General features: G+C 33.8%; 1 protein-coding gene across 6 annotated transcripts in view; it reads right to left on the reverse strand.

Annotated features, from left to right (window-relative positions):
- Positions 1-15,444, reverse strand: part of DENND4C (DENN domain containing 4C) — a 98,168-nt gene that overhangs the window by 37,337 nt on the left and 45,387 nt on the right. For all 6 annotated transcript variants that reach the window (XM_019750356.2, XM_019750357.2, XM_019750354.2 and 3 more), the window contains 7 exons: positions 14,134-14,234; positions 13,582-13,800; positions 7,592-7,737; positions 6,398-6,433; positions 6,179-6,309; positions 3,889-4,021; positions 928-1,134 (listed from right to left, as the gene is read on the reverse strand). In XM_019750356.2, the coding sequence (XP_019605915.2) occupies positions 928-1,134; positions 3,889-4,021; positions 6,179-6,309; positions 6,398-6,433; positions 7,592-7,737; positions 13,582-13,800; positions 14,134-14,234 (973 nt within the window). The remainder of the gene's footprint in view (positions 1-927; positions 1,135-3,888; positions 4,022-6,178; positions 6,310-6,397; positions 6,434-7,591; positions 7,738-13,581; positions 13,801-14,133; positions 14,235-15,444) is intronic.

The following is a 15,444-nucleotide window of genomic DNA, read 5'->3' on the forward strand; positions in this document are numbered from 1 at the left end:
ATTATAGTTGTTGCTGAAGCCTACAATGTGCTCTCTTCAATCCCATCCCTCTTCTATCCTTGTGCTTTCTCCCTCCCCCAAGATCTCCATTACTCCGAATTTTTATTTCAACTTCATTTTAAATTCTAATCTGGTTCTAAATATCATGTATAATTATTTTAACACCAAAAATAATTTTAAAGGGAAAAATAGCCAAGAGAAAGGCTAAGTGACTCCATTTCTTCAACCAATAACTGGATAATATCACTACCTACCTCTTAGGATGGGTCTACGATGGCTTAAGAGAGATGATGTATGTAAAACACGTAGCACATCATTCACTGAGTGCTTACTATGAGCGAGGTACTATTTTAGGCACATTATGTACATCACCTGATTTAATAAACCTCAAATTAACCTTATGAGGAAGGTACTATTATTATCTACATCAGTGGGACAATTTTGTCCTCCAGATGACATTTGGCAACGTCTACAGACATTTTTGATTGCCATGGCGGGGGAGGGATGTTACTAGTGGGTAGAGGCCAGGAATGCTACTAAACATCCTACAATGCGCAGGACAATAAGTAATTATGTGGGCCAAAATGTCAGTAGTGCCAAGGTTGAGAAACTCGGATCTATATTTCAGATACATAACTCACCCTCGGACACAAGTCCTAAGTGGAGAGCCACTTACTAAGAGCCTATTTCCTATTTGCTTCCTAACTAGTCTAAGTAAGGAAGTCTCTGCTTCATTCCAAAGCAGTAATTTTAAATAAATGTATTTGAAAATAAACAGTAAGTACTCGCTCTATGAAACAGAATAAATGTTTTACCTTTGCTACTTAATGAAAATATTTGATACTTTAAAGCAACTGAGATGTAAACTTTCTTAAGAATACAAAAATGAAACTTATCTTAGTAACAATCTCAATTTGTTATACTTGCCTCATCTAGTGGGTCCACATCTGTTTTCCTCATCTTAATGAGTACATCATACGCCTGCTGAAGTGCTCTGACTTTAGGATGCGAAACTCTAACATAGGCTGGGAGACAAATAAACCATAAACTGTAACAGTGACTGAAGAGACACCGGGCCCACTGTGGTGGATTTGTGTAACATCTCTTCGCCAGCTTATGAGCTGTTTTTATCTCCTACAAAGAGAATACATAAAACATTATGGTCTTTACTAAAATTAATTAGGATGGGGTGGGGGGTGAGACGGAAATGGGAGAAAAGAATTTAACATAAAATTTTATTCTAAAATCAAGCATTTCATAGTTTTACTTTTGTGAGTGGCTTCCTACTTAGAGCCACAAGGATCCTTCAACATTCATCTATAGAAGCACTTTATACTGTACTGTTATTATTTGTTGGCAGGCATGCATCTCCTAACAGACTAGAAAGTCCTTAAAAGCAGAGATCATTCATATTTTAAATACAATGGTTAGTTAATTAGGCACCTTTCACAGAGAAGGCAGTCATATGCTTGATGATGGATGAAAGGGATTTAACCATTTATAGCCTATGAGTTCCTCAACGTCATTCTTGAAAAGTGAGTCTTCTCTCTCGTCCCTGCTAAGAAGTTTAAGATGCCCTAGACCATTTCCTGCCAAGATTTATACTTTACCCTCCCTCTCACCACAGTCCGTGTTAATTCCTTCATTGACCGATTACTTGAAAAGAACTCTTCTTCTCAAGGCAACAGTCTTGAGAAAGATCACAGACCTTCCTAGCTAATAGTTTCATAGTCATGTTTTCGACTTCTGATTCTCACCCTGATTTAGGTGGAAAACAGACTAGGTATCAAAATCACCTGCTGAGCTTTATCAAACTATACATTCTCCCAGAAACTACAGAACCTTCCAGACATGTCAGACTGTTATTGTATGTATGCCTTGCACTAAAGATCCTTCTGCTGAGACATGTTCTAAATAAAAATAATCTGGTATATTAATTTTTCTTATGATCTCTATTTCCATGAGCTTGAAGATATATTTGAACACAGTCACTTGTTTTCTAAGATCTGAAGGTCCTTTCCTTTTCCAGCTAGCCTGGAAAAAAAATTCTGGTGAAAATGAAATTTAAAGACTGGGAAATTTCCATTTTAAAAACTTGCCTTTATTAAGCTGGTAAGGGTAAAAAAAATAACTTTTCCCTTCAGACAGCACTGAGAGAAATGTGCACTGTATGGAATTAAGGAACACTTCAGGTTACCTCAAGGATTTGTATAGGAATTGGTAAAAACTGAGCTAAGAATTTTATTTGTGAAATTTTCCATGTTTTGTAGACCCCCAAAATGTCACTATATGTATAAAGGATGTTTAATTTTAACTCACATCTAACTATAGCTTAACTCTTTATACCTACACCAGATATGGTATTAAAACAAGATATCTAGGGGCCGGCCCGGTGGCTCAAGCAGTTAGAGCTCCGTGCTCCTAACTCCGAAGGCTGCCGGTTCAATTCCCACATGGGCCAGTGGGCTCTTAACCACCAGGCCGCCAGTTCAATTCCTCAAGTCCCGCAAGGGATGGTGGGCAGCGCCCCCTGCAACTAAGAATAAACAGGGCACCTTGAGCTGAGCTGCCTCCTGGATGGCTCAGTTGGTTGGTTGGAGCGCATTCTCTCAACCACAAGGTTGCCAGTTTGACTCCCGCAAGGGATGGTGAGCGCCCCCTGCAACTAGCAACGGCAACTGGACCTGGAGCTGAGCAGCGCCCTCCACAACTAAGACTGAAAGGCCAACAACTTGACTTGGAAAAAAGTCCTGGAAGTAACACCATTCCCCAATAAAGTCCTATTCTCCTTCCCCAATAAAATCTTTAAAAAAAAAACAAGATGTCTAGGTTGTCCTCAGTTAACTCACTTCAACTCCTTTGAGAATGTAGTATTTGTTATAAAATAATTTATATTAACCACAAGAAAAATGCAAATCAAAATCACAATGAGATACTACTTCACACCCACTAGGTATAATCAAATAATGACTATAATAAAAAAGATAGATAATAAGAATTGACAAGGCTGTGGTGAAACTGGAATGCTCATACACTGCCGGTGGGAATTTAAAATGGTATAGCCACTTTGGAAAAGCCTAACAGTTTCTCAAAAGGTTAAACACAGAGTTACCATGACTCAGCAATTCTACTTCTAGGCATGTATCTAAGAGAAATGAAAACATACATCCACAAAAACATTTGTACACAAATGTTCATGACAGCACTATGTATAATAGCCAAAAAGCAGGAACCACCCCACATGTTCATGAATGGATAAAGAAAACGTGGTACATATCCACACAATGGACTATTATTCACCAGTAAAAATAAAGTACTGATAATACATGCTGCAACATAGATGAACCTTAAAAACATTATTATAAGTGAAAGAAGCCAGTTACAAAAGGCCACATATTATACAATTTCATTTAGATGAAATGCCTGGAATAGACAAAACAACAGAGACAGAAAATAGATTAGTGGGTGCCTAGGGCTGTGGGGGATAGAAGAACAGGGAGTTGTGAACTCCCTACGGGGTGAGGGCTTTCTTTTTGGGGTGACAAAAATGTTCTAAAATTGATTGAGGTGGCAGTTGCACAGCCCTGATAATATACTAAAAGCCACTGAGTATACTTTACATTGGTGAATTGTATGATATGTGAATTATATCTCAATATTAAGTTGTTACTTAAAAAGTATATTTGGTTCCCAAGGATTCTCTTAAAGCACAAACATAAAGCATTCAAAAACTTCAGTAGGGTTTCAAGAAATATAAATTAGTTCATTAACAACCATAGCAGGTCTTCAAATGGTTGCCCTGGGTGATAACTCTAAACTATGAGCTGCATATCACATATACATATTTTACATTTTAAATTAACATGTATTAGATAAAGGATATCTGACCTGTTTAGTTCTCTTAGCCATGAAAGCTGGACTGTTTGTAATGCTAGTCCCAGTAGGGTGTCTACTAAAACAAAGTTTCAACTCCTGTGGTCTGTCAAAAAGCTTAAGGTCCAGTCTTGGAAAGTATTTGTAACTAAAATAAAAAGCAAAAATAGCACTGCTGATTTAAAATACATTAACTCTTTATATTATTCTAAAATTTAGGTGAATATTTCTAAATCTCAAATAGTATCCCATATTATTCCCCAAAATTCTAACAGAAAAATTTTTTTTTCAAAATATAAGATGTAGTTATAAAATACACAGACTATCTACATAGAAACTTCGGCTCCTCCCACCCTATTTGTTATTTTCAACCAATCCCTGCAAAACACAAAACTTTGATCTTACTTGACACAGGAATTAATAGCCCTTGCAACAAAACCCATGTGTTCAATGATAATGTATATTGAAAAATATTTGTTATACTTCATAATTTTGTTTTTGTTCATAAAAGTACCTTGCACTGGTATCTAAAAAGAACAAAAAACCCATAACATTTTTAGTTTAGGGATATACCATAACTTAACCAATTCTTTATTATTGGACATTTTTAGGTTATTTCTGAATTTTTACAATTAAATATCTTTGTACATATATCTTTGTGAATACTTTTGCTTACTTTCTTAGGATATGCCCAATAACAGGGTTTGATATGTTCAATGTTTATCAAGAGAATCAAAATTATTATAATCACTACCAAATTATTTCCAGAAAGGCTATATATTTGCATACACATTAATATATACTCTAACTAGTAGCACAGCCTACCCTCAATATGATAGATTAAAAATGCTTCTAGTCATCATTTTGGTTTGCACTTCTTTGAATACTAGAAAAGCTTAATATATTTTCATATTATTGACAACTGGGATTTCTTCTCGGAAACTGCTTATTTCCTGTGGCCAATTTTATTCTGTGAGATACGATCTTTCCCTATTTGATTTACCTTGTTCAATACCTGGATTCCAATGTACAGTGAGTAAGCCAAAGTAAAAAAAAATTCCATAATTAATATGCAATCAAAATAGTACTTAGTTAAGCCACTCAATCCCTATGGCATATACTCTTTATTCTTATGCAGTCCTTCTGAGATTATATATCAATTCCATATTTTTGGAAGACAGTTATTTTATACTTCCTTTGCCCCAGATATTCTTTTAGGAACATAGCCGAAGAAAATAACTGTGTATACACAAAGATATAGATAGCAAAGAACTACAAACAAATCCAAAGGAGACTAGTTAAACAAATCACAATAAATGCATGCAATGTAGTCATTCAAAATGATATGGCACAAAAATATTTACTGGCATGGGAAACTGTTCAGACCATTAAAGGCAAACACAGGTTACAAAGAATATGTACAAGACGAACTCATATCTGTTTTAAGAATAGTAAATGCAAATTTATGCACAAAAAGACAGGAAAGATATATATACAATTATTAACAGACATTAAGTATTGATGCTAAAATGATGTGTTAGCTTTTTTTTTTGCTTGATTTTCTAAGTTTATTAGAACTTAGAAACTCTGTAATAAACAGTTTATTAAAAAATTCCGTGACTCATCTAGCTCTATCAACTTGGTATCTTCTGTTTAATCAAAATCAACCTAAAAACAATTATTTTCTCCAATTAGTTTGTATATAAGCAAGACCTACCTCTGAAATTTAAAAACTTAAGTTTAAGAGAAAAACACCTTATCTGTTTTCCACGCCTTTGTTGTTGTTATAATTATGATATAATAAACAATCAAATACAGTTTAATTTCACAAAAGATTCCCATCCAAATCCTATTCTTTACATTTGTTTTAATAAAAAATGATTCCTCGCCCTTTACTTTTAAGTTTACTCTGGCATCTTACTAATGCATAAGAATTTCAGTCTTTTAACAACAAAACACCCCAAAGAGAGCAGGAACTTCACAAAAAGTACATTTTTTTTCTTCTTCAGAAATGAAATTTCTAAAGATTAAAATGTGGTTAAATGTTTAGGTCCAAAAAAAAAAAAAAAGAAAAATGTTTAGGTGAATAGTGATCAACATCTGACTTATCTTCCAACAAGGCTGTCCAACTCTTACCTTACATTACCCAGTGACATTTCCATAAAATACTCATCTCCATGAGTTCACTCAATAAATTTTGAAAATGACCTTCACAAATAATATATGTATCCACTAATAATCACAAAAGATCAAAATAAATTATTCAAGCTGTGCCCAAATAGCTCTTTAAAAAAATTCCTGCTACCTGTACTTTGGTGACAGGTCCTTCCCATCATCAGGAGGTGGCTCTGGTGGCGTTATGAACACAGTGTGCTCACTTTTCTGTGAGTCATCTAGCTCTATCAATTTGGTATCTTCTGTTGAATCAAAATCACCCTGAAAATAATTATTTTCTCTAATTAATTTGTATATAAGCAAGACCTAATTCTGAAATTTAAAAACTTAAAGTTTAAGAAAAAGATACCTTATCTGTTTTCTCCGCGCCTTTATCAGGAAACAACTAGAAAGGAAGCATTCATGGTGAAAATGTGTACTGTGAATTTAATAGAGATAATCTTAAATTCTTATTTTAAAAACTATTCTTTTAATATTGGGCGGATACAAAATACTTCACAATATATTTTTGGGATCCTGTACTATGTTAGGCTAAAGTATAATATTTCTGTTATAACTATTAAAATAGAAAACAATTTATTTTGATCCATTTTTTTTTCCATAAATCCTTCTTCACAAGCAAAAGATGGCAAATCACATGGGAATCTGGCTTCTCAAATCAAAAATTTCATTATTATTAAACCCCTGGCATTAGTTATTGATATTATCTAAGCATCCCTCTGACTGCAATGATATTGGACCATCAATTTTACAAGTGAACAAAAATGTTAAATAATTGTAATCACATCCCTGAAGTTGTAGATCACACTGACAGAATGGGAGAAAATTAATCAAGTCTTCTAAGGCATATGAATCATTAGGAGCTCGTAAGAAATACAACGCCATAATAGTATACCTTTTCTGGATATAATCTCAAATTTTATATAATATATGGTTTGCATTAACAATCAGCCCCAAGATCCAATTAGCGAAACTAAGAACTCTATTAAAACTAAGAAATAGTATGTAAGTCATCAATCAACTGTCAAGAATCAACTTAAACTTCCTAAGGATGGGTGAGTAAAGCTTTAAAATTTAACATATTTCCAAATATTCTCCACTAGGACAAAAGAAATATATTAGCAGAAGTATTTGGAAAGATATTGAAACAAAAGAACATAGGACTCCATTATGCATAAAACAAGTTTTTTAATGAAGTACTAAATCCTGTCTTACTCATATAAATAAAAAATATATAATATTTAGGAGGTTCAATGAAATGTTCTTAGTACTTAGTAGTGAGAAAAACAAAGTGAAGTTCAAAGAGAAAAATTAGCTATGTATGGTAGAAACTAGTTACAAGGAAAATGACTCTTATATTAAGCCCAGAATCAGACACACACACACACACACACACACACACACACACACCCTCCCTCCCCCATACAGTCTCCCTCAGATCATTTGGGCTAATAATAATGATGATTATACAGGTAGTCTGTTAAAAAAAAAAAAAAAACTGTTAAAGTTTTTCCTTAACATTAATATATAGGACAAATTTTACCTTTTCTATGCAGTCATCAAAAAATGCCAATCCAGTATCTTTATCACTTACAAAACTACATTCTTCAATGAAACGAATAAAAATCTGTGTTTTGCATAAAAGGCTGTAGAATTTTGTATAGGCACGATCTCGACTTTTTAAAAATCCTGAAGAAAACAAAATTGCAATTAAATTCAAATTTTAAAGTGGAACTAAATGTTACATTAAATGTTATCTTAAACTTGTACATATCTATATTATACTCTCTTTATATACTTGTATATAAATGTTTATAGAAGCATGTAGTAACCATAGCTCCTTCTGCCTGATTCAACCATAGAAAAAGCTTAATTTATACCATTAACCTTTTCACTGAAATCTGAATCTCTTATAAGAAACCTCTAGCTCTACAGCTCTAAGTAGAAATTTCTAATACTCTGTACCTTCTCAAGTGAGAAGGGTCTATGTTCTTCCTCTACAATGCCTCCACACAATTACTTCTGTATCATCTCATAAAAATTTCTGCTCACTGAAGGTTAAAGCATCTGGCTAGTCTACCTTTCCCCTACTAACTGTAGTCAGCTACTGACTTCAGAGACACTCTCTCCTTCATTCATTGAAGACCAGGCCCCTAACTCGAAGTCTTCTCTCCAACTCCTCCATCATCATTCTTCAGCACCCATAGGTCAAACCATCTAACACTTTAATGAGTAGATTCCTCAACTGTCAATGATTGGTAATCCCACTTCAATCACCAACTTCTACAGTCACACTCTCTGGGCTCCTCTTGCTAATATTCAAAGTAGCTCTGCCTCCCAAATCTCGAATTTACATGTTACTCTCTGACCATTACCCCCATCTATCTGGCTTAGCACTCCTATGAAGGTTTTGGGGGGAACCAGTAGGATAAAGGAGAGAGAGAAGGGAGGCTCATTTGAAATCTACAATCCATTTATCCTTTTACATCCTACCTGTGCCCTCCTGCCTTCCCTTCTCTCTCCATCCAATACTGATTCCACGTCCATGTCCCTAATTTCAATTTACTTTCTTGTCAACACTCTCAATGCTTATGCCCTTTTGTCATTTTTGTCAAACCCACCTAGTATAACCTGGCCCCCAAGGCATGTACTGCCTGCTTTCTTTGGATCTGCACCAGTGTAGTTGACCACAAGTTAAAAGGGGAACGAAAAAAGTTCCACAACTACCATGTTTCCCCGAAAATAAAAACCTAGCCAGACAACTAGCTCTAATGCATCTTTTGGAGCAAAAATTAATATAAGACCCGGTATTATATTATATTATATCCTGTACTATATTATATTATATTACACCCAGTCTTATTTTATATTATAAGATTATAAGACCCAGTATTATATTATATTATATTATATTATATTATATTATATTATATTATATTATATTATACTGGGCATTATATTATACCCAGTACAATATAATATAATATAATCCAGTACAATATAAAATATAATATAATATAATATAATATAATATAATATAATATAATACCGGGTCTAATATAATATAATACCAGGTCTTATATTAATTTTTGCTTCACAAAACGCATTAGAGCTGATTGTCCAGCTAGGTTTTATTTTCGGGGAAACACTGTAGGTGGAACTACTTACAAACACTGTACCTCCACCCCTGACCAGCAATCCTACAACATTTCTGGAATCAACTTAATTTCCCTTTGCCCATCTTTTCACAGCTATTTCTAATTTTCAAAAGCACTCCCTCCATGTTTTCTTCCCCCATCCTTGAATGATCATACCTTATATTGCAGAGAGAATGAAAATCATTCAATGAGAACTACCTTAATTATCTCACTACAAAATCTATGACTCTTTTCTGCAGCTATCATTCACTCCTTCTGTCTTTTAACAATGGGTATGTCTGTCCAACATCTAAGGCCAAGTTTACCACTTGAGCCTTGGATTCCAGCCCCTTCAGTGTTCTCTGGACAATTCTCCCGCTTTATTAGCTACTTATCAGCATACTCAAGTCTCTCTCACTTTTCTTAACAAATAATCAGATCATTCCCTTTTCTGCTATTTTCCTGATCAATAAAGGGCACGATCATCCATTTCGTTAAAGACAAAAATTACAAAGGTGCTCTTGACATCTCCCTCTATCTTATACACCATATTAAATTACCAAATTGTATTCAATCTACCTCCTAAAAAAACCACACTTCTACATATGCATGCTACCACCAACAAATCCACATCACTTCCACTGATCACTTGGACCTGTGCATTAACCCACTAATTAGTAGATCCATACTCTGGATGCCTCCAATTCAATCTCTGCATAGAAATTACAGAGATTAAGGGGAGGAAAAAACCCACATTCAAAGTGATATATTAAAAATGCAAAACTGATCCCATTACCCAGTCCTCAACTGGCTTCTAAGTACTCTTAAAGACTAAAATCCTTCATTGGTTCTAAAAGATCCTACATGATCTGGCTCACACCACCATTTTAAGCATGGTTTTTGAACCACTGTTCCCTCCAAACCTTCCTTTCTTTGATATTTCAGGGCATTCCACATGCTGTGGTCCTCACTCCATCCCAATGAAATACTACTTAGTTGAGAAACACATAAAATAGAAATAGATTCTTCTTGACAAGTAGCAACTAAAAGTTTTTTTTTCTTCTCATGGATATAGGCAATGATCAGCAAAGGCTGCTGAAACAATTAAATGAAATACTGATGGGGAAACTATAAAGAATGAATGGAGCTGACAACACTTAAATCCAATGATCAATCTTAGGAGCACTAAAAATGGGACAACCAGACCTGTATGCGCCTCACAATAGGAAGTAGTGAGTACCATGTGTTTCGGCATTACTTGCCAAGAAAATTGACCTGAATCTAATCAAGCTCTAGATCAGTACTGTTTAATTCAGCAACCACTACCCTGATGTGGCAATTCAGCACTTGACATGTGGCTGGTCCAAACTGAGGTGTGCTGTAAGTATAAAATACATGCTGATTTGGAAGACTTAACATAGAAAAAAGAATGTAAAATATTTCATTAAAATTTTAAAAATTTGATCATGTGTTGAAATGATACTATTTTGGATATATTAAGTTGGAGAAAACATTCAAATGTGACAACATGGATCTTGAGAGTATCACATTAAGTACAGTAAGTCAAATAGAAAAGGACAAGAGCCATGATTTCACTCATGTGAGATATAAAACAAAAAGCAACAAACAAACAAACCCATAGATACAGGTAACAGAAAGGTGGTTACTGGAAGGGAAGTCAGAAGTGGGGAGGACAAAGAGGGTAAAGGGGGTCAAATATATGGTAACAAACAAAGAGTAGACTTTGGGTGGTAAGCACACAATGGAGTATACAGCTGTTGTATTATAAAGTTGCACACCTGAAACTTATATATGTTATTAACCAATGTTACCCCAATAAATTTAATTAAAATAAAATTTAAAAACATATATTTCCCATATTACTTATTGTTTTTAACTGTGGCCACTAGAAAATTTTAAATTATATATGTGGTTTATTTTACATTTCTATTGGATGATCGACTCTTGATCCAACCATAAGTTTATAGGAAATACAGATGATGGAAGAAAGGATAATTAAATGACACCGTGGGGATCTATAATATCCCCCAAAACACATATAAATCCAGGGAAACCTAAAGGTTAACACAGTTCAGAAATAATGTCCAATTTGGCATTTGGAGGGAGGGAAGGAAAGATGGAGGGAGAGGGAGGGGGAAGGGGAAAAAGGGTGGAATAAACTAAAGATAGGTGAAACAAAAATAGCAGAATGTTGATTGCTACTACTGCTCAAGTTGGAAGATGGCTATCTGAGGGTATGTTATATTATTCTCTCTACTTTGATATACGTTTGGGAAAGAATCCCTAATAAAGAGTTAACCCAAAAACAATAGCTAATTCTTACTCATTTTTTGGACCCAAGCTTAATTGTTACTTCTTCAAGGAACCTTTCCCGGACCTAGCACTCTCACTGTAACCCATACCTTCCTTCACTATAACCTTAGTAAAATGTAATTATTATTTGTGTTATTTTGTCTAATATCTGTAACCTCCGCCATTAGACCAAATGCTATCCTGTTAACAAAATCCTTAGGCCTCAGACACTAACTAAATATCTGTCTTTCTAAATTCCTTTAGTAATGCCACTCAGAGAGAGGGAGAGAGAGAGAGAAAGAGGGAAAATGAGAAATATGAATCATTGACCCACTACTGCTGATTAGAAAAAAAAAATCCATGTTTTTAAGACTACCCTTAACACTACCCATAATCTGAGCTCTAATCTTATTTTCAGCCTTATCTTCCACAACACCTTTAAAGCTCTTCACTTCTGCCAAACTGTACCATTAAATCTTTTTTTCCCAAACACGTTATGGGCTGCATTGTGTCCCCACCAATTACTTCTGTTGAAATCCTAATACCCAGTATTTCAGAATGTGACTGTATTTGCAAATAAGGTCTTTAAAGACTTAAGTCAAAATGCAGAATGTGATCGATGGACTTATGCAAAGAGAATATTTGGACACAGATTCACAAAGAAGGAAGACCATGTGAAGACACAGGGAGAAGAAAGGCATTTACAAGCCAAGGAGAGAGACCCGAGAGGAAACCAATCCTGCAAATACATTGATCTCAACCTTCTAGCCTCTAGAATCATGTGAAAATAAATTTCTGTTGTTTAAGCCACCCAATCTATGGTACTTTGTAATGGCAGACCTAGCAAACTAATATACATCCCTTGTGTTTTTGTTTTTGAGGTTTCTTCCATTTCGTTATTACCCCTAACAAGAATAGCTGTTATCATGAGTATTGAGTATTGTAAAGTACTTTCACTAGTGGCTTCATAGATTTTATCATTTCCTCTTCACAACCATGCATGAACTAGGTATTACCACATTTTATTAATGAGAAAACTGACCCCCAAAAAGGCTTCATCGATAGCAAAGAAGAAATTCTAATTCAAATTTGATTTTTAATGCCTATTGTTTTTTGAGAAAACTTTTCCTGCTCATCTCCATTTATCCAAATACTATCCATTCTTCAAAGCCATGCTCTTCTTCCATGAAGTCTTCCAAAATATTCATTTGAAAAAAATGTTTCCTTTTTCTGAATTTTTAGAACCGCGCACTGAATTGTGTGAAATCTGGTTTCTTGAGTACTTGCTCTATTTTAAAAAACATTTTAGATTATTTTCCATTTAGTATCCCATAGAGCTAGATTTTATATTTCTTTATATCCCTACATAATAGCTAGTTGGACTTTGTAAGTGGTGACTAAATACTTGAGAGATAAATTATTATGAAGAAGAAATGATAAAAGACAAAAGGACTACTGGGAAAATACAGATTATTTTTAAGGTGACTGCTGGGTAAAAGTACAGAAATATAAATTTTATATAAATATTGATTGATGAATCTGTAAGGATGCTACTACACATATGTCATAAAAACAGCTGAATAATAACAAAAATCTTCATAATTCCCTAAAATAACATATACTAAAAAAAATATGTATAGTGTTTTCACCTGGAACAGGCTATATTTTTTGAAAAATTTTTAAAACTGGTATTTGTGTTGAAAACTGGTAGCTTTATTCCAAAAACTAATTGTCAGTGAATATTTTAAAGCAAAGAATGTATAAATCCAAAAATTATGCAAAATTGAGGAAACACCTAAAAGCAAAACACATTCTACTATAACTGAATATGTCGTATTTTAAATATAAGCAACATCTTTGATTTTTCATAATTAAAGACCTCCAACTTCAGATTTCTCAGGAAAAAATGGGTTATAAAAATTAAAAGATTCTATTCATAGAACTAGATTACAAATGCATAGAAGTTCATTATGTTTTAAGATAAATTTCTAAGAATTTATATAGTGAATATTTCTTGATACCAATACCAAATAGAAAATACTTCATTTCTATAAGAAGTAATTATATTTTCAACGCCACTTACCCTGTCGGTCAAATAATGAATCAACAGCTGTGGCTTTATTTGACGGAGCCTCTGTGATTGGCTTGAGATATGCCCTGTATCCTCTTAAAATAGATGCCATAAAGCGCAAAAATGCCTCTTGAATTTCCATCTCAAGTTGTGTCATCTTTTTTTGCCAGGAGAAATCTGCTTCAATTGGAGTCATCTCAATTGCTGAACCTTCTTGAGTTTTTCGGTGAACTGAGAAATGAAACAAGAAGAGAAAATGGCATTAATATATAATATTATGTATATAAAATGATTGAACAATTCAGGAAATTGTCAAAATAAGCTTGTGACTTCCTGAAGTTCCTCTCTCCATGAATGGAAAGGGATCTTTGGCAGGGGCCAGCAGAGATGCTCAAGCAGATAGGGCACAGACAACATGCTCAAAAAATCCTATTAATTTCTTGTTATTGGAATTTTATTTTGTAATGAGACTCCTTTTAAGCAGAGAAAAATTATGTTTAAATTTAAGAAGAATTTTCTCATATACATTCTTTCATTAAATATATTCCTTTTCCTCACATTTACCTGAAGATAGCTGGGGATACAATTTCTTCAAGGTGCTAAGAAGATTTTTGCATGGCTTTTTGGGAAGCTGCTTCCAGTTCATGCTCTTCTTTTCATCGGATCTATTAAACAAAAACATAACTAATAAAATCTCTCATAATCTGTTTTTACTTAAACAAAATTCTCATGCCAAACTAAAAAAGAAAATGGAAAGGGTGTTTTCACTAAAATTACAACAACTGATATAGACAGTCTGAATAAGTAGTTTTTCAAGTTCTCTTTTGATTTCAAGCTAATAACAAAAATCTTCGTAATTCCCTAAAATAATATATACTGAAAAAAATGTGTATAGTGTTTTCCCCTGGAACAAGCTATATATTTTTAATTTGGTCATCTCACACTAACCCTCCAACAAAGATTTTCAATGTTGGAGTTATGAATACAACACTGAAGTCTTGCTTCAAAAGTTATATTTTAGAATTACAGTATTTTAACTGTCAAACTTAATTGACTTGAAACTTCATTCTACCTGTTAGAAGCCAATCTCAACAAATATCGAGTCAGTGACATACAGAGCATGTTCTGACCACAATTCAACTAAGTTAGCATTTATGAAAAAAATGGCCAGAGTTAATACAAGAAATTTAAAAAATACACAAGGATTGTACATAATGTGATTGCTTATAGCCAAAAAATTGAAGAGAATCTACAAATTAAAAGAATTCAACTAAATTGCTGGGCAGCAGACCACTACATAAAAATCAGTAACACTACTATACCCCAGCAACTAACGGGCAGAAATTTTAATTAAAAATACCATTTACAGTAGTGATAAAAACCCTACGGTACTTAGGATTAAGCAAGTCTAACAAAAGATGTGCATGGGCTTTACAAGAAAACTGCAAAGTTTATTGAAAATTTTTAAAAAGACCTATGAAGTAAAATACCACATCCACAGGTAGGGAAACTTTATGTGAAAAAGATGTCACTTGTCCCCAAATTAATCTATAAACTCAATAGAATTCTAACCAAAATCACAACATAATTTTTTGCAGAACAAGCTGATGTAGTAAAATTCATATCAAAGGAGCAAAGGACCAAATAAATCAAAACAATTTTAAAGAACAGGGTTGTAAAGGGACTTGTCATTTCACATCACAACTTTCTTTAACCATGTTATTAAGATACAATTCATGTAGTACACAATTCACCCATCTGAAGTGTACAATTTGATGAATTTTAGTATATTCAGAGTTGTGTAACCACCACCACAATTTTAGAGTATTTTCATCACCTCAAAAAGAAACCCTGCCTCTCCTGAGTCATTCACTC

This window comes from Rhinolophus sinicus, linkage group LG04 (assembly GCF_036562045.2).
Source record: "Rhinolophus sinicus isolate RSC01 linkage group LG04, ASM3656204v1, whole genome shotgun sequence".
Classification (NCBI taxonomy): Eukaryota; Metazoa; Chordata; class Mammalia; order Chiroptera; family Rhinolophidae; genus Rhinolophus; species Rhinolophus sinicus.